We start from the raw sequence: 19756 nt of genomic DNA, 5'->3' as shown, positions 1-19756 counted from the left end.
ACTGTAACACTTAATTAGAGGATTTTTTACGCCTCAAGCATAACCAATGCGGGAGACATTTCAAAGGCCTTACCCGGCGTCCTAACTGAGAGACAAAACGTTTCACGACGCGATGCTACGCTGCACATGTTTGAGTGATTACTACACTTGTATACATTTTGATATTATCCCGTCGCATTGCTGTTTAACCTATTTTGTCGCTCACTAAGGACTCATCGGGTTCGAGTCACGTATGGTTGAACTATTTATCTCATAGTTCGAAGTTAACAGCTTTTTTAAGAGCCCCCATAGTGGAAGATTAGATATGGTCACAAGATGGAATGTTCGTATAGTCTTTTGAATATTGTCGCGTGGAAAATATTTTGTTGATGGCAAGTTACACGGTTGTTTGAAAAGTTTTTAAATGTAGTACATAATCAAAATGAATTCGGATATCCGAGCGATCCAATAATAGACGCTGTATGTAGTTCCTGGCACAAAGGTTCTCCTTAGCAATTCGACGCAGTATCCTTCGGCAGGGATCGGCACGGAGTGGTCTCATAGATTAATTAACTTTTTGACGAATCACGTTGCAGATTTTCTTCATGTGAACATTTTGACGAAGCTTGTGGCGGATACTTTTCTGTATACGTTTTGACGAAGCATGTAGCAACTAATTATGTAATCAAGATGACAATTACAACTTAAGTCAAATTTAAAAAAATCTATCCGTCCCTATAATAAATTATACACCTAAAACCTTCCTTAGGAATCACACTAACTACTAAAAAAAACCGCATCATCCGAAATCCGTTGTGTAGTTTTAAAGATCTAAATAAACATAGGGACAGACAACGGGAAGCGACTTTGTTTTATACTATGTAAAGATATGTAAAGACAAATAATGAACCATTTTTCAAAGCTATCTGCTCTAGCTATCTGCTAATCATTCAAATACAAATAAACTTTACCTTGTAACAATTAAGTTGCAATCCAATTAAATAACGGTTCGAAAATAATATAAGTACTTACCTACATTCTATATTATAACCGGTATCAACTGACATTGTGTTAACGGAACGTTTTTCAAATCATCAAATTAATTATCTATATTAAAATTTAATTACAAAAAGAAAACTAGTTTTATAAATTCATCGTTGTCAACGGAATTCACCAATTAAATTCTTTAAAGAAATTAAATGTTTTTGTCAAAAAATACATCGTGTTCTCAGCATGTCGTCCATATATCTCAAATTAACAACTCCATTTAACATAAACACCGAATTACTTAAAGATAATAATAATAAATTTTAATCAATGCAAAATTGCGGACCACCCGTGTCCATTTTGATTCGTTTCTCAATAAAAATTGATGGCCCTATTAGTACCGTGTATGTTATTAACGTATTAAGCTACAGTTAATTTTAATAAAGTGGAGCCATCTGGTGCCTAGAACTTAGCATTAGACGATGAAATTGCTTTCACTGTAACCACTATTATAGCAGTTGATATTGGGTGTTCATCTTGTGTTCGTAATTGGTCGATGTTGGGTGTTCATCTTGTGTTCCTAATTTGCGGGCAGACTCGTCTTTGAAAATAATAATGAGATTTAAAAAAAAATCTGGAATCGTGCGGGAAGTGAACGCGCCCCTGTCTGTCTGGGACAGTGGTCTTCCACTGCTCTATCGAGACCATGCCAATTCGGCTGAATTAATTCATCTCTTTACGTCTTACGCCGACGTACAGTATTTTTATTAGAGTTACTCCTCTTGTTTCAAGATAGTTGGAATTATGCAGGGTATAAATGCATAAAGTTAATAAAGGTAAAAGTTAGACCAAATAGATTTACACAAAATAATTCTTGGATATAATGACTTTAGTTGAAATTAACTACTCGCTCAAATAAGTGGTCGACCAGTAGTCACAGTTTAAGTGTAACAAGATATAACGTATTTAGAACTGGCGTAGTAAACCTCATAAACCCCGTGCACATACGAAACGGGGTGACGTTACGTAGATCCTGCGAAGTTTCCAATCAACGTTTCCAAAAAGAGGAATAAAAAAATAAACTATGGAAATGTAATCTTGACATGTGAAAAAATACTACACAACACTAATATGAGGTCAATGTTTCCTTTGCACTACACACACACACACACACACACACACAGACAAAACTGATATTGTCCTACCTTTTTGACGCTACTTTGGACGCCTAGAGTATCCACCATTCACAGCAGATTTAATAATTATCATCTTGTTATTAAAAATTTCGAAATGTTGATATAAACTTGAAACTTCGCATAGAGGATCTACTACTATACCAGTAGTTTGTAGCTTTGGTAAACATGATTTAATTTAGAATATTGACGTGAAAAGGCCTAATTTCTCAATAAATGATATGATTTTGATTGACTTTGATTTTGACCCAAGGTGCTATCCCCATTACGTATGTGCACGGGGTTTACAATACACCCTGTATATTGGTATTTAACTTCTTTCAAATGGCTACAGAAGCCTCATACTGTTCGTAGATGAATGAAGAATGTTACAAGATTACAAAAATGCAAATAACTGTGTCAATTAAAGATGTGTTGAATATATAACTATATCAATAGAAAGTCGTGGTGTAAGTCATATTGAAATCCATTTACTATTTAGATAGGATCTATTTTTTGCAGTTTAAATAAAAATAATCAATTTATCACTATTATTTATTAGAATTTCTTTCTCAGCAATGAAATACAAATATTAATTTGATTACTTTTGTCAAAATAATAAAGTTCTTTTTATATCGCCGAAACTTCAGGAATGTCAGTTGATCAAAGAAAATTACGTATAAAACTTCTGCTAAAGTTCCCCGCATATGTAGATTAAAACACGAGCAAAGCCGCAGGAAAAAGTACATAAATCGAACAGTGTGTCTCAGAGTAGCTAGGAGTGGTTATAATTGACTCGCTCAAAATGAGGCAAGCACGAACTAGACTCTCGTTTTATTAACGGTACCTGATTTTATATAGATTGGTGAAACGTTTGATAAGTCTAGAACAATATTCTTAGCGTTATAGACCATAATAATTAATCTCAGAGAGAGAACTTTTGAACTTAGTTTTACAATATCTGTGATATACAAAAATACGTATGTGGTCCAATCCGGCAGTTAATTCGAATTCGAAAATTCTCAACATTTTTTAAATCCAAGAAAACATCCAAGTGTGTTGAAATTGTGTGAAATTTTAGAAAACAAGTTTTCTTTGTAATAAAAATTTATTCATTGTGAGAATAGGTTTTGGTGAAAAGATTTCTCTAAAGAATTTCTCGGATCAATAAAAGTTAAATCTTAAATAACAATGAGGGATGCTTAGATGGATAATAAACATCAGATCACAATATAATTGTGAGAGTAGTATACTAGTCAAGGGCGAAGCTTGTTTAACAGTGACGGTTCCGTATGTCTCACAGGCACAAACCGAGAAATATTACTATTACCACGTATTAGAGTAAAGCTAGGCTTGGCCACTTTTACGACGAAATAATTAATTTACCGTTTAAAAGCTGTAAAACACATAAGTTATAATATAACATCCTCATAGCACATTAAAGTACGTAAGTAGTTTATGTTAATGTGAAGTCCTTATGTGAAAGCAATTTGTGTATTTTATACGAAGTGAATGCGTATATTTATGCTCATTTATGTGATTAAATATGTAATATAACAGGCTTTTAGACTCTGTAAGTTAATAATAAGACATTTCATTTTATCAGATAGATTGTATCAAAACATATCCTAATTATTTACAATTTTAAAAAAATCAAACGTTGTACATTAAGTAAATGAAACAATAAAGTTCTTACAAAATTGAATAGTTTTTCAAATATGTTGGCGTTTTGATGACAAAATAATACAGAAAAAAATACTCTCTCACCTTTCTGCATGCTTCTTCAGACAACAAGCATCAGTGCTTAGGGTTTGGTTACTTTAGAATACAAAAATAAAGTAAATCCTTCAGAGTGCTTTAGTTTACAAAAAAAATACATTCAAAAATGTTGACACGTGTTTATATTTCAAAAACGGAACCCTAAAAAGCACCACGAAGACGACATACGCCCACTGGGGTCATTCACGACGTGATAACGACGATATATGGCCCAATTTGCAACCAAGTGTTACAATTTCTATGGCATAAACACAAAGGGCCCTAACTTGGTTATAAATGTGATTGGTCAGTCGTGAACTATTGAAACTTGCGTTTGATGACTTGGTTTATGCGATTACTTAGTTTTATTACATTTTGTTAATGGTTGTTTATTATAAGTAGTTCATTGCCTTGTTTTATTCATTTTTCTATAGCTGATCCCAGCAACTTCGCTTCCGCGGACATTTCGAGATTTCTCATGTATATGGCTTTATCCTAAAGGAACATTTACCTTTTCACTGGTATTGTCTTGTTCAATATCATAAGGCTTATTAATACACTGCATTACCAATGTTGAAAAGAGAAACTCCAACATATCTATGATCCTAACCAACTTAGTGATGCATCAGTGTTGAAACAAATGCAAATTGATCCTCTTTGTAAATAGTCGTTTCTTATTAAACTGTTGAACCTTTATGCTCATTAAAATATACAGAAAGGCCAGACATATTTCCTATTGCTAATGATCTTTTCTTAATAATTCCTTACAATCTTGTTATTACGACACCATGCATCATTAAAGTAACAAATGGTACACTATTAATCTGAAGTTATGAACGTTACTGAGATGGTTCTACTCATCAATTTGCACCTCGAAATTTCTTTGATGCTGTACGTACGTATATCTCGACATGATCGTAATTAAGGGTTACTACACACAGTGCACGAAGTATTTGGTATGTTTGGTATTCCTCAAGGGCGATTTCTAGCGCTTTGATATTTTTTAGCAGCGATGGTCACTATATGAGTCTTATTATTGTCAGCCGACATCTAGACAAATAAACTAAGATATTAATGGAATACCTAATGCTAATTTTGGAATATAGGAACTTTAGAAAAAAGCATATTAGCCTAACAAATTAATACTTATGGCGAATTGGCGATACATGACTTTCTTGATCAACAATTCAAATAAATCGTTGTTGAGGACACAATATTAAAAAACTGTGATAAGAAGAAAACTAAATTAATAATTACGTAATGTTTATAGAAATCAATAATGCAAGCGCTATAAAGAGCATTAAATTACGATAACAATGGTGACCTTACAATGTGTATATATTTTATGATAATCAAAGAAAAATTAAATCGAACAAAAGCTATTTTTTGTGTATACTGGTTCAATAAAAAGCACGATATTGATGACGTTAATCTTAGCAAAAAATTCAAACGTATCGGAACTATGACGACCTCTGTGGCCTAATGGTCATCATGCCGGACTGCTACACTGGAGGTCCTGGGTTCGAACCCCGGTTAGGTCATGATGGAAAATTATATTTTTCAGATTGACCTGAGTCTTGGATGTTTATCTGTATATATTGATGGATATGTATGTTATTAAATATAGTATCCTTGAGTTAGTATCCCAAAACACAAGTCTCGAACTTACTTTGGGGCTAACTCAATTTGTGTGATTTGTCCATATATATTTATTTATTCATTCCAATAAAATCTTTGAAGAAAATACTAGTTTAGACAAGGATAAATCTAAGCCAGCGTGTACATTAAAATCACGATATTGATAAGGTTAATCTAGGCAAACATATCAGAACTTCCAATAAAATCTTTGAAGAAAATATTAATTTAGACAAAAATAAAGCTAAACTTACAAGAATCTTTAATGCACCAGCTATTATAATTAAAGCAGCAGATGATGTTAATGATATACAACAAGGCATTCTCAAACGTGTAAAGTCAGAGGTGGCGATTGCCATCAGTTTGTCAGGCGCCACGGCCTGCGTGGGTGATACACACTGTAATGACGTATGCCTATATACTGGTCCATAGACTTGTTGAGAAATATAGAGAGAATTTACAAAATCAATCGATTGACAGATGTAGAATTATACGTAATTGTTCAAATATCAGTGACATGTTATAGTAGAGCAATTGTGGTTATTTTGTAAACTGTAAATGGTTCTTGCTATCCAACATATATATTTTTACGTAAGAAAATTCTGGATTGCCATAAACAATAATGTTGAATTTATCTAAAAAAAAGAATTACCCATATTAATTGTCTATATGGTCTGCCCACAGTTTATACAGTAATTTTTTATCTATGAATAGTCGTTTTGCGTTGTCTATTTAAATCATACATCTATGTTGCGCAGGCGCATTGTAATAATTGCAAGCCATCGGCGTGCCCTTTGATCTTACTTCAGTAAAGATAGTTATTACACACAAGTGAGGGTGAAATGAGCGTTAAACAGCGCTCGGTCTTGTCTGATAAATTGAACGTGAAATAATGAAACGCGTGAGAGAGCTAGCCTTGTTAGGTCATAGAATAAATAATTATTAAGATTCAGAAGGTTTAGCTGTCATGGTGCCACATTGTGGGAAACATAAAATGTACATACCATACCTAACCAGTTCATAGGCTGAAATAATTAAATTCAATTCATAGTTGATCTACATGATACAGTCTCAATCTAGCTAAATGACGCTTATAGAAATATGAACTTTAAAGCACCCGTAGAAGACAGCTTTTTTATTAAACGACAAATTTTAACCCCGACGTGATGAGAATGTGGCAGCACTGGCAGAAAGGGGCAGGCTAAATGTCCTCATGGATGGTACACATGTCAATGGTCTGAATTAGGGACGACCGATATGAAGTAGAGACGAAAAAGTAGGAAAGCGGATCCTGGGAAGGGAAGAAACCAGGACAACGCTCAGATGAGAGAAAATGATTTGACGCGCCAGATTTGAGTAGAAAGAATCTCTTGTGGGGTCGCCTCTCACTAATCTGAGCGTTTTCTTGCATTTCCTTTGCCGTTAAGCATTAAAGCCCAGGTTCACTGTCTTAATTTTTTTCTCCACTTCGCAGAGGAACGATCAGGTATCTACCCCTTGTGGGGTAAAATGGCTATCGTACCTAAACATAAGAATAACGCCTCCCTGGTTAGTTCTTCTGTTATTAAATTGTCTAACGCTATTTATACCGTAATCGTTTAGACACGGTTCGTAATGGGTGCAATGATTGGAGGGATTAGCTCCAATACCTCCAATGAACATTTATCTGTAATTTATATAAAGGGATGAGAAAGACGTGATCCGTGTTAATAGTCTTATTCGTTTTAGATACAATAGATTTTAAATGGCTAATAGTATTTAATAGCAACACAGTAATTATTAATTTGACGATACAGACAATTGATCTAACCGGCGATGCGTATTTTGTATTATTGTGCTTTATGTGTAACTAGCTTTTGCCATTTCGGCTTCATCCGCGTGAATTTCTCACGGAAACATTTATATGTTCGAGATGAAAGATACCCCATGTTCTTCTCCGTAATTTAAACTATATGTATGCAAAATTTCACGAAGAATGGGTAAGTAGATAAAGCGTGAAGAGGTAACAAATAAACTTATTTTCGCATTTATAATATTAGTTGGGATGTGTTATTAAATAGGGCCAATACTTATATAATAATATAAATTAAATATAAAGTTCAAAATAATGGTTATATAAATAAATCGACTAGAAAGTAAATTAGTATAGAAAAATATGTAACACAAAATTGTATGTTTCCGAAAGAACACAACAAGATTTCTCAAATTGCAATTTCTATTTTCTAAAACATAGACAAAATAAACTGTTGTCAAGAGTGTTGCCAGTGTAAACAAAACTTACCATAAACAGTGAGGAGCGCCGGTTCTGAGACTCTCTTGCCCGCGATGTTTTCTGCTACGCAACTATAGTTTGCCATGTCCTGAAAACAAAGATAAAGTTATCTCTTCGGAATTTTCCGCTCGAAAACTGCATAAAAATGTGTGTTTATTTTGAAAGTAGCAAGTACAAAGCCGTGTACCGACTAGAGACATCCTCAGTTTGAGGCAGACTTTGCTTGCTATTTGCATCAAGCGCGTACGCGCCTCAACCGTGATACGCGAAACAATATGCAAATAGTTGTATGGCTTTGTCCAAGGAAAAGGACTTTTGAGACAACCTCCGTGGCCTAGTCATAATGCCGGACTGCTACACAGGTTGCCCGGGTTCGAGCCTCGGTCAGATCAAAAATGTGATCCTTTCTTTTACAAGTTTATGACTTTCCCAATCAAATAATAGATTTTTTCTCCTAATCATCTATCAACCGTGCGGCGTGTCTTCGCCCTAAAATAGGATCCTCCATATATCCTTTCATGGATGTCGTACGAGGCGACTAAGGGACAGGAAGCCTTAACAGCTGATAGGCAACGATAGCATTCCCAAAGATGGTTGACGTCAGGCGGGCGGCGGCCGGTTGTAAAATCACAGCTAAATCTTCAAAATTTAATGGCATTTTTTTTTATGCTAACCCTAGTCTTTGGAGCGTTACAGCTCCGAATGTGATAGAGATAGTCATCTATCAACCAACGAGATCTAGACAGATCTCGCATAGACGAGGTTACGTATACACAATCAGAGAGGACAATTAATCGTGTCAGCCTAGTTAGTACCCACCGGATACAGGAGGGAGGAAATTTGCAAATGCTCTGCTTGCGGCACTGTGTTGGGTTTTTATTCGAAAGGTCCCGAAAACCCAATTGGACATTTTGCGAATTGGACATTTTGCGAATTGGATATTTTGCGAATTGGACATTTTGCGAATTGGACATTTTGCGAATTGGACATTTTGACATTTTGCGAATTGGACATTTTGCGAACTGGACATTTTTCGAATTGGACATTTTGCGAATAGGACATTTTGCGAATAGGACATTTTGCGAATTGGACATTTTGCGAATTGGACATTTTGCGAATTGGACATTTTGCGAATTTGACATTTTGCGTATGGGACATTTTGCGAATTGGACATTTTGCAACCGCTGGACATTTATTTAATCACATCTGCGTTGTGTTTTGATCCGTCCACAGGCAAAAACCTAAACGAAGAGGAAAAAACCTAAACTTGCCCTTAGATGGAACATAGCTATTAATCCATGTCTGTCTAATTAGTACCCACCGGAAACAGCAGGAGGGCTATTTGCGTGTACTGTACTGTGTGGGCGGCGCTTTATGGGATGACAGATATTGGTAATTTGTGCCGTTGTTTCAGGAAGTTTCGATGAGGCATCGGGACGTGGGAGTACAATTTTACTTATAGTGTCATTATTTGCAAACTAGTGGTGCTTCGTTTGGAATTCATAGAGTATTAAGATATTTTTTAGAATTTATTAATATTGAAGTTTGCGCTTCTTGGCACTATAGCGGGATGCCGCGATGGGTCGAGAGTTGTAGAAGCAGAGAGACGAGGCCTTTGCCCAGCAGTGGGTCACCATGGGCTAATAAATAAAATAGTGTGTAATCTTTACAAAAGTATGTTTTCCTCTTATCAATCCCCTTTAATAATTCAAAATGTCCAATAAATTCCACGTATTTTATGTTAATTCATTATTTCTATACAAAACTCGTTACTTTAAAAACCTTTTTACGTAACAACATCGTTTTCTCGCTTCCTTATAAGACTTTTTCTTGAGAGAGAGAGAGTTAAAACGAACAGTTCTTTGTTACGAAATCTGAGACATTTTTAACATGACAATAGAGGCGGCCATTAATTTGAATAAATGAAAAAGTGAATGTTACTTTGATAATATATACCAATATTATTAGAAATATATATTTAAAATTATATAATAATAGTTTTTGAAAAAGTTCGAGTTAAAACTTCATAACTGCAAGCAGATATTAGCAATTAATAATCAACATCCGCAACAAACTTACTTGAAATATATTTAGATGACTCGATAAAATTTGGAAAACACAAATAATTGTTTCTCCATACTAATAAATTAAATTATTAGAACAGAAAATCATTAGTTGTAATGTTATTGACTTGAGATTTACATCATTGATATCATACCACTCGACGCTCGAAGTTTAGACCGCTCGATCAATGTTGTATTTTTAAGTGAGGGTAATTGCACCGAACATTTATCTAAGATACGCAAATCTGTACGCGCGTACCGGACAGTGATGGTGTTATTTAGACTTATTTGTGTTGTTGTCATGTGAAGTGAATTTATAATTCTTAATGAGAATAAATATCTCAAACCTAGATATTTGTCATAGAAATATCCTAATATTATATAAGCGAACGTAAGTTTGTTAGTTACCTATTCAAGCTTTATATACTGAATCAATCTTCTCGATATTGTGTATACATGTAGTTCGATGTACGGAGAAGGACATAGGGTACATTCTATAATAGAAAAATAACTGTTCCCGTGGGAAATTCACACGGGCGGAGCTGCGGGTGAAATCTAGTCAAGAATATTGTCCAAAAGACATAATGCAACCAATTTCGGTAAATTTTTTGTGTGTTGTCTGCAGTCATGTAAATACTTATATATATTTTTATAATACGAGTGTAAATGACCTTTCAAGACATGGACGGAGCCCAAAGTCTCATAATGTAAAATAAAAATTCACATCAACCTATCGCCAGTTGACTGTAAGAGATCCTACTTGGGATAAATCCGTCGTTGATACTTTGTAATGTATCTTTATTGTATTAATTTTGATTAATGTACTTATTTTTGTGCAATAAAGTTATTACAAACAAACAAACAACAAACAAAATTGTAGACAGATATTAATTTTATGGTTAGCAAATTAAAATCCGTCGCTAACGTCCAACTTGATGCAGAAAATCCTTTGAGAAAACTCCAGCCATTATCAAAGGGCTACCGTCTCGAAAACAACGCTAATTGGCACAGACAAACAAAACACTTCCCGTGAAATATTCAATTAGAATCAACTTCTAACCGGTTTCATCAGGAATTTACTGGATAATTCTAGTTATTTTTCTTAGGAATTGAAGTTGACAGATGAGTTTATTGTTAACTAGATTTGCCCGCGGCTTCGCCCTCGCATCTCGGGTTCCAAGCAATATATCGTGATGAATCCTATACAAGATTTTAAGTTAGACCATCCGCTTGCTGTAAAACTAAGTAAAACGCGTCAAATTCCATCCAGTAGTTTTCTGCGCACGTCAAGGGTGCAACAGAACCTTAATCTATAATTTTCCGTAACCTATCAAATGAAATTTTGATTTACAATATTTCTCACTACAATTTAATCTCTCAGAAATTCTCATTAGACCACGGACCAGGGGGACAACAGGAACACGCAAATAAATCCAGCTTAGCGTCGGAACGTGACAAAAAGACGGCCGCGCGACAGCCAACTCATGTCGCAATTAATATACGTCTGTCGCGCGCGACTAATTAGATGCAGTCGCATCGAGATAAAATAAATAATTTGAGATCGCGATTGTGCGCGCTAACGCTCGGTTTTAACGAAGCCTTGTCCAATTATATGTAAGTGTTTTGACAGTAAGGCCTGATCTCCACTAAATCGGGTGATATGCGAAACGGAAAATTTCTACAACAAAGTGATTCAAATGTGTAGCTAGACCGATGATGAGATAGTAAGGGAAGCTTTGGATGGAGTTTTTTCAAGTCATCAACTCCTCCTAGACATCAAGTCATCAAGCACATAGACGACCTGCGTGGTGCAGTGGTAAAGTGTTTTTCTCTGAACCGAGAGGTCTCTGGTTCGATCCTCAGGCGGGTCATGATGGAGAATGATATTTTCCTGATTGGCCGGGGTTTTGGATGTTTATCTATATATGTATTTGTTATAAAATATAGTATCGTTGAGGTAGTATCCCATAACACAAGTTTCGAACTTACTTTGAGGCTAGCTCAATCTGTGTGATTTGTCCTAATATATTTATTTATTAACTCCGTTGCTTTGGAGAATCCGTTCTTACTATCTTTGTCATTTAGAACATTTTCCATCCCAGTTGCTTCCCCCGCCGCTAACCGTTGGAGCACAGAGTCTACTTTCTTACTTTTTGAGAAAACTCTTTAAACTACTCTCATCTCCTTCATATTCTGCTGCTTCGTCATCTCTGGTGCTAAATGACGAATTTCCTAACACATCTCCTATTCTCTCTATTCTAGTGGATTTAGGCCCTAACACATTATTGTTCAGTTCATTTTGTTGTGGTATACAAAAGATAGATGGCGTATTTTCTAAGACATCAATTAGATTTGGTACCGATAAAGAACAAACAGCGTTCGTAGTAACGGACTCTGTTTTGAAATTATGATTTATTAGCTTTCAGCTTTCATTGCTGAGTAATGAAGAAGCCATTTCTCTTACGTATGTAGTGTTGTGGGTGTTAGCAAAAATGACTATAATGAATGACCCTAGTAGTGTTAGCTCAAGAATAGCAAACATAATTTAGATTATACCAAAAAAGTATTAAATAAGTCTGAATTTTATGTTAGATATTTTGTAATCATTATTTTCTTTAATGATGTAGTATTTTAAGGACACAGAGAAATTCATTCGTCGGACGTAATTAAATTCCTAAAATAAATTAATGAATTAAAAATAATAATTTCTAGATATTGTTCGCACATATTAACAATAATTCCGAGTGCAAGTCGTTTCAATATCATAATAATCATTCAATGTTTTGTGCCTCTAAAACATTATAATTTCAAATTTTCGCTTCGTACATCATTAGCAAGTTACATTACATCATCCATCCTTCACTGATTATAATAAATAGAAAAGGAAACATTATATCCTCCTTCAGGAACACACAGAAACCTCGCATGTGTCGTATTTCAAACAGTTCGCGTCGCCACATGTATTATGAGTCATTCTAAGAACTTACGTCCATTATCATTTAGCTTTTCATCATCCAAGGGATCTTCAACTTTATTACCAGCGATATAAAGATCAAAATTGGTTACAACGTTAACCTTTTTTGCAAGTTCAGATATATTAGGAACTATAATTTTTAATTTAACATTTTTAGAACATTAAGTTCACATGTTATAAGACTCCTTTGTTTGGATTTGCGGTGGCATAAACATTTATGATCAGAATGATTCAGGATCACTGAAATACTTTATGGATCATTAAAATTTTATACCACGCTTCTTAAAATCACATATCTGATACTTTGACGCGAAGTGCCGCCTTATATCAAATGTTATATTTAGGTGTAGTGCAAGTTTGTGTTTTTATTTAGTAAAGTTTATTTGCCAAAAAAAGAAACTTATATATCATTTCATGTAGTTTAAAAAATCATTATTTGGGCGAATGCACTCGTAGAGAGAAATTTGACTTTCGAACCTTAAAACAGTTACTTTACAAAAAAAATATTTACAATTACATAATGTAGTGATAATTCTTTTAAATGTCACTTAAAACAAAAGTTAGTTGGTAAAATATTTTTTAGCCAAGTTTCAAAGCCTGCTTGTAATTTTATATTTAAATAAATATAGTCGGCAGTACATGCTATGTAACTTTAATCATAAAAACATACCTATGACAGATAAACATACAAAGAATTCTGATATTAAATAAATGAACCGATTCATATCAAAGTGACACTAAACTCAATAAGAAATGTGAACGGCATTATAATATAATATCTCATTTTTCTTTTATCTCTTCATTTGCAGACAAAATGGCAAGAATGTATATGGACAACAAAAGTTTGATCAGTAATATTATAAGTTCACGACCTCCGTTCCACCGAACTGCTGGAGTTCCCGGGTTCGATCCCTAGTCAGATCAAGATGGAAAACGATCTTTTTCAGATTGATCTGGGTCTTGATTGTTTATTTATATTTGGACATGTTATGAAATATAGTATCGTTGAGCTAGTATCCCATAATTCAAGTTCTCGAACTCACTTTCGGGCTAACTCAATCTGTAAAACGATTATACAAGAAACAATGAAGACAATTGTAAAGAATCCCTATACAGGAGCAGGCATCCTTCAGAAGATACTCTTAGCCATGAAGCAGAATAAGAGAAGCAAAAAGAAAATTTAGATAATAATAAAGCGAGAAGAGAAAAAAAAATCTAGATACTTACTTGTAAAGTAGCTCGCGATATAAGCAAGTTCCCTTCAGCAGATATCAAGACGTTGTGGTCTTGCTGCAGCGGAGTACCGTGCTTGAGCCAGGATATCCGCGGGGGTGGGGCAGCCGCAGGAGGGGAACAGCGGAGGGACGCAGCAGAACCGACTTCAACTGAGTTCGGTGATGGTGATGCGAGGAACTGCTTCTTTAGGTCTGTGGAAAGATAATCAAAATTTTTTAAATGTTTTGTGACGTGTGGTTTCTGATCATAGCACCACTCAACACTATTCTGTGGATTCACATGATGCACCAAAGGAAGAAATAATAGCCAGAAAGTATTCAGTAGAAATTAAATATTTCGAAACTACGCTCGCGTAAGAAAGATCATTTTCCTTATGTTAATTGCCAGTTCTAGAGATAAGCGCATTGAAACAAACATACAACCTCTTTATTTTTATATAATAACAATGGACCCTATTACTTAGCATTAGTACATTAGTAATTAAATCTAATTATCTATGTAGTGTGATTTCTGAGGAAGTTTTATTATGGTTTCGCTCGAGCGAAGCCGGGACGGGGTTGCTAGTTTATATATAAAAAGAGAGAGTTAGATTTGTCATAATGTTAGCAAATTTAAAAGTGATAATTCTGATTTTTTATTTTAAGGTAAAATAGTTTTCGATATATTTTTGTTTATTTTAGTCCAATATTAATTTTATGAACATGAACTGATAAATATAAATTTCTAATCGAAACTTCTGAAAATACAGGGACAAGCAATAAATGTTCGTGAAGTCTCAAGAACGGGCGTCCCTGAGGGTGAACCTAAAAGCCAATTCAATAATGAACCCCTTTGTATCCGAACTGCTGTTGTAACTAGTGACGAATTCGATTTATGTTCATATTTGGTAACGTTCTGTTTACTTTAAGACTTCTATAAACTATCGCCATTTGAAAATTGCCAAATTTCACAGTACAGTTCAGTACAATCAAAAGTAGATTAATGTATGTATCCAAAAATAATTCATTTCATATTCGCCACGATTACCGCATTATAGCAAGTCCATTAAGAATATTTTGGCATGTATCTAACTATACTGTAAACATTAATTAAATGAAAAAACAAAAATGAAAAATATAAATCTTTAAATTGACGACCTCGGTGGCGCAGTGGTAAAGTGCTTGCTTCCGAACCGAGAGGTCCCGGGTTCGATCCCCGGTCGGGTCATGATGGGAAATGATCTTTTTCTGATTGGCCCGGGTCTTGGATGTTTATCTACATATGTATTAGTTTTAAAATATAGTATCGTTGAGTTGGTATCCCATAACACAATTCTCAAACTTACTTTGGGGCTAGCTCAATCTGTGTGATTTGTACTAATATATTTATTTATTTATTAAACCGATTTGATTCTTTCATAGCAAGTGTGTTATTGCTAATATTGGTGTTCGATTTTATCCCAGTCGCCTAAAGGCATCTGACATGACTTTTTACGAATACCTACCGCAATTTGATAATAAGCAATAAGAATCTTCATGTCGCGTTTTATTTAAATTTGAACTGCATAATTTTTTTATTAGCCAGTTCATATTACTTTACCTAAAATTTTGTATAATTTCGGAATTTAGATGCCTAATGTAGTTTTGTTAATAGTCAGTAAAATGTGCAACGGGGATTTAATTAAACGTGGTGCATACACCCGCATTAAATTTGGCCCAACTCGATTGAAATGTCAATATCAATTAATTACAAAATCGAGGAATATAATGTGACAATTTGTGATATTGTGCAACTAGTTACGGATGGAATTATTTAGAAATTTAATATGTACCAATCGGGTAAATTGAATTAACAATGTTATACTATTCTCAATCGTTTAATACGGTAGGCAAATGAAACATTTAATCTTAACTAATATTATAAATACAAAAGTAAGTTTGTTTGTTAGTTACTAATCTTCTATAATCATCTTCAAATTTTTCATATATGAAGTATGAAGAAGGACAAATAGTACCATTCAAACATTCAATTCAATGTTGAAATTAACGCGAGTGAAGCCGCGGGGAGAAAGCTAGTGAATTATTAATATAATTAAATGAAAAATATACTAAGTACTGCCGACTTTAGAGTTTTTTTTTGTTTTGGTCACGTAAAATGACTTAGTTGATTTAAAAAATTGAGCATTAAGACTGGTGCACACCTAGGCACTTGCGCTCTGCACGTGAGTCTTTCGTCTCATTTCCAGATGTTCCGTTTGCACATTATAGTTTAGCAGACATAATATTGTTAAAGATGGCACAAATTACTTATTAGAGCCTGTGGAGAATGTATTCACATACAAACGTAATAAAAATAAAAACAAAAATAAATATTTTGATTAAGACAGAAGTAACCTGAGTTACTAAAAAACATTTTCAATAGAAAACTTGGTTAATTAACCTGGATTTCTAATGAAATGTCTTTCATAAAACTCTACGTTGTTACTGTCTAAATTTGGTGTTACGTTTGTATGTGAAGTCTATTTTTAAACCCCGACGCAAAAAGAGGAGTGTTATCAGTTTAATGTGTCTGTCTGTGCCATCGTAGCTCCCAAACGGATAAACTGATTTTCGTTTAGTTTCTTTTGTGTCATAGATAATTTTATCCCCAGTGTTCTTAGCCATTTTTCATGAAAATCAAAAGTTGTAGTGAAATATGTGATATTTAAATTCGGTTTTTTTTTTTAATTTATCTAACAAATAAACTTGTGTACTCATATCTATGCTCAGCAATCCTCTTAATAGTCGCACATATTATATTATACTTCCAGTAGTAGTAGCTAATATTAGTTTATAGCGTTCAAACAGATCAACTCTTGTTTTATATGTCAAGTATAATGTAATTTTTATGTCACGATTTGAAATTCATGGTCTATCTTGTAATCCACAATTCACAAACTATCAAACAGTTTAATGAAAATCAATTAGTTATAGGACGTGCTTGCAAACAATTATTTAATTGACGATCTTGTTGCGTGTTTCATTGAGATTGATGTGAGAGACGATCTGATTGTAGTCTGAATTGCATGGGAGCTTTTTAAGTCTTATATAAATATAATAGGTATCTACTATTGTTAAAATTTGTTTTATATGTAAATACATATTATATTTGTTGGTAAAAATAAAATTACTTTACGACAAATCTCTATAAATCCAAGTGAGTAAGCAATTTTTACACAGATATCCATTCAAATAAATGAGAAAGTCTTTCTGTCACGCTTGCATGGTAAAAGCGCTAGACTATTTGTAGTGAAAATTGTTATTAATATTGTTAAATACCAGATCTCAAACATAAGCTACTATAAAATGGAAGTAACCCCAAAGAGCTGCAGTGGGTTTGAAAATTACTCTGGAAATACGACCGTTACCAAATCTGGACCGATTTTAATGAAGTTTGGTATATATATAGTTAATGAACCTGAAGTCAAACACAAGCGACCTTAGACGGAGTAATGGGTAACAACTAGTAAGTTAATAATTAAATAGTCATCATATACAATAACGGTACATAAGTCAATTAGTATAGTCAATCAGTATAATAACAGTATATAAGTCAATCTATAAATTAATCTTTCAACATCAACGCTAAAAACTTAAATCATAATAAAAGTTAGGTCCAGTTAATTGAACCCAGCCAATTAAAAATTCAGTTTCACATCGTGTATTGTAGAGGTACTTTGTAATTACATTTTCTTTTATAATTTATTAATAGGTGTCTCTGTTATATTGTATTTACTTTATTTTTTATGACAAGTTTTAATCTAGCTGTTTGCAGGTTTTGTTTTTAAATTTACCATAAGTGTTGTGTATTGTATAGTCTCCATTAGATATCAGAATTAAAAAGATATACAGATTTATGTTAATTAGTGTGTTCTGTTTTATCTGTGATTGTACCTTGTGATAATAAAAAATAAAATAATAACAAAACATGTGAGCATAACAGCGAAAAAGTTCCCCAAAAAATATTTTCTAAAGAAACAAAATTAGAGCCCATCGCTGAAAATAAAGGAATTTAATATACTGAAGAAGCTCCAGTAGAGAATACACGAGTGGCGATTCTAACTCTCAGTTTACATAATGAGATGACACAGCTGTTACTTCCACTGAAATAAACTGATTGTGATGAACTAAATGCTCTTATTTTAACATCAAAAGATTTCCTAACTGTAAGCATTTACAAGCACATAGAAGCGTATTCTGCATACGGAACTCTGAGGGAATCTAGGGTTAGTACTTCTTTAAGAAAGCCTCGGTGAAGTTTGTTGCCCCGTTTCTTATTCACCTGCGTTTTGGAAGTTTGCGATAAATTTTTGACGTCATGCAATATTAAATTAAAGAATACTTATTGATGAATAGTTAATTCAATGGAAATGAAAATCCGATCTCAGAAAATCCTTATAATAAGTATAATGTAAAAACAAAAATCTATATCTCAGTCATTCGCTTCGTTCACTACGAAGTACACAGTGCTAGTAAAAGACCTAAGCTGAGTGGCCTCATAAATCTTCGAGCTCATAGTCCATTACTTCAGCGAGTCTGGGTATCTTGTCCGTTTTATTTATGTTCTTTTGAGTTTTGAAAACATTTTATATTTGAAATCTTGAAAGTTTAACGTTGATCCAACCTAGTGTATAACTTTTATTTTATCGATGAAAACACTGGTCGTTTTAGGTAGATATTGTCTGGAATATGGAGGAATTGAGACTGCATTTCGGATATGATATTCAATTATTGTTCACATTTTTTTACCTTTTTCAGTGGCTGAACTGTTCATGAGTCACAGATTGATCTAAAATTCATTTCAATAAGATTATTTCTATTTAAGTACTCTGTGTGCATTGTTGGAACAATCTTCCAAATAAAGCATTAAAACTGCTACCTTTTTAAACTGAATTTTGCAAAGAAATAGATACTAAAATAATCTTAGCTGTGAACATATTCAGAAGAAGGGGTCCTGAAGATAAATTTGCAAAGGAAATGATACGTACAAGTAATTTACGACTGGAACTCCGGATCTAGCCGGCACTTATCATTTACGCCCATCGCGTTTAAATTCCCCCTTAATACTATATTTTTAAGGTACATTTTTCATTTTATTTCTTTTTCAAAAAAATTTTTTGGCATTAAATTCCCTTGTTATTTTATGAATTTCGTAATTTTATTTTTAAATTTTCCTGACCTGAATCAGCCGAATTATATTGTTCATCTGCTGTTTACACGCATTGAGCGTCCTACTAATACTACCGAATGATTGAATCATTATTTTCAAACGGTATGCATTTGAGGAGTAAGCTAAACGAAAATGAGCACTGAACGTAGACCAAACAATAGTTAAACAATACTATATTATTGCATCCAAAACTGACAAAATTGTTACAAAATATACCTAGTTAGTATGCCAAAATATATATCTTCTGAAAATATTGTAGTATCAAACTTAACATGAAATATACACCTGTATTATGTGCACCACGTAAAGTATGTGCGGCATAAATCCCACTGCTCTATATGTGGTGCCGGATATGACACAGATTTGCAGTACCATTGAATTATTTCGCTCGCTTTTATGTTCAACATTTGCATGTCTATCGTGCGGACGGCGAATAGGGTTTGTACCGTTGTGTGTTGTTTTCGGTGTATATTTTTTCACATTGTTTCATTAT

The 19756-nt window shown here is 33.7% G+C and overlaps 1 protein-coding gene across 3 annotated transcripts in view; it reads right to left on the bottom strand.

Annotated features, from left to right (window-relative positions):
* Positions 1-19756, bottom strand: part of LOC128670661 (netrin receptor UNC5C-like) — a 58456-nt gene that overhangs the window by 20921 nt on the left and 17779 nt on the right. For all 3 annotated transcript variants that reach the window (XM_053746502.2, XM_053746500.2, XM_053746501.2), the window contains exons 4-5: positions 14068-14267; positions 7813-7891 (exon numbers count right to left, since the gene is read on the bottom strand). In XM_053746502.2, coding sequence (XP_053602477.1) covers positions 7813-7891; positions 14068-14267 — 279 coding nt within the window. The remainder of the gene's footprint in view (positions 1-7812; positions 7892-14067; positions 14268-19756) is intronic.

The sequence above is a fragment of the Plodia interpunctella genome, chromosome 6 (assembly GCF_027563975.2).
Source record: "Plodia interpunctella isolate USDA-ARS_2022_Savannah chromosome 6, ilPloInte3.2, whole genome shotgun sequence".
In the NCBI taxonomy this organism is placed as follows: Eukaryota; Metazoa; Arthropoda; class Insecta; order Lepidoptera; family Pyralidae; genus Plodia; species Plodia interpunctella.
This window is presented reverse-complemented; position numbering and strand designations above follow the sequence as displayed.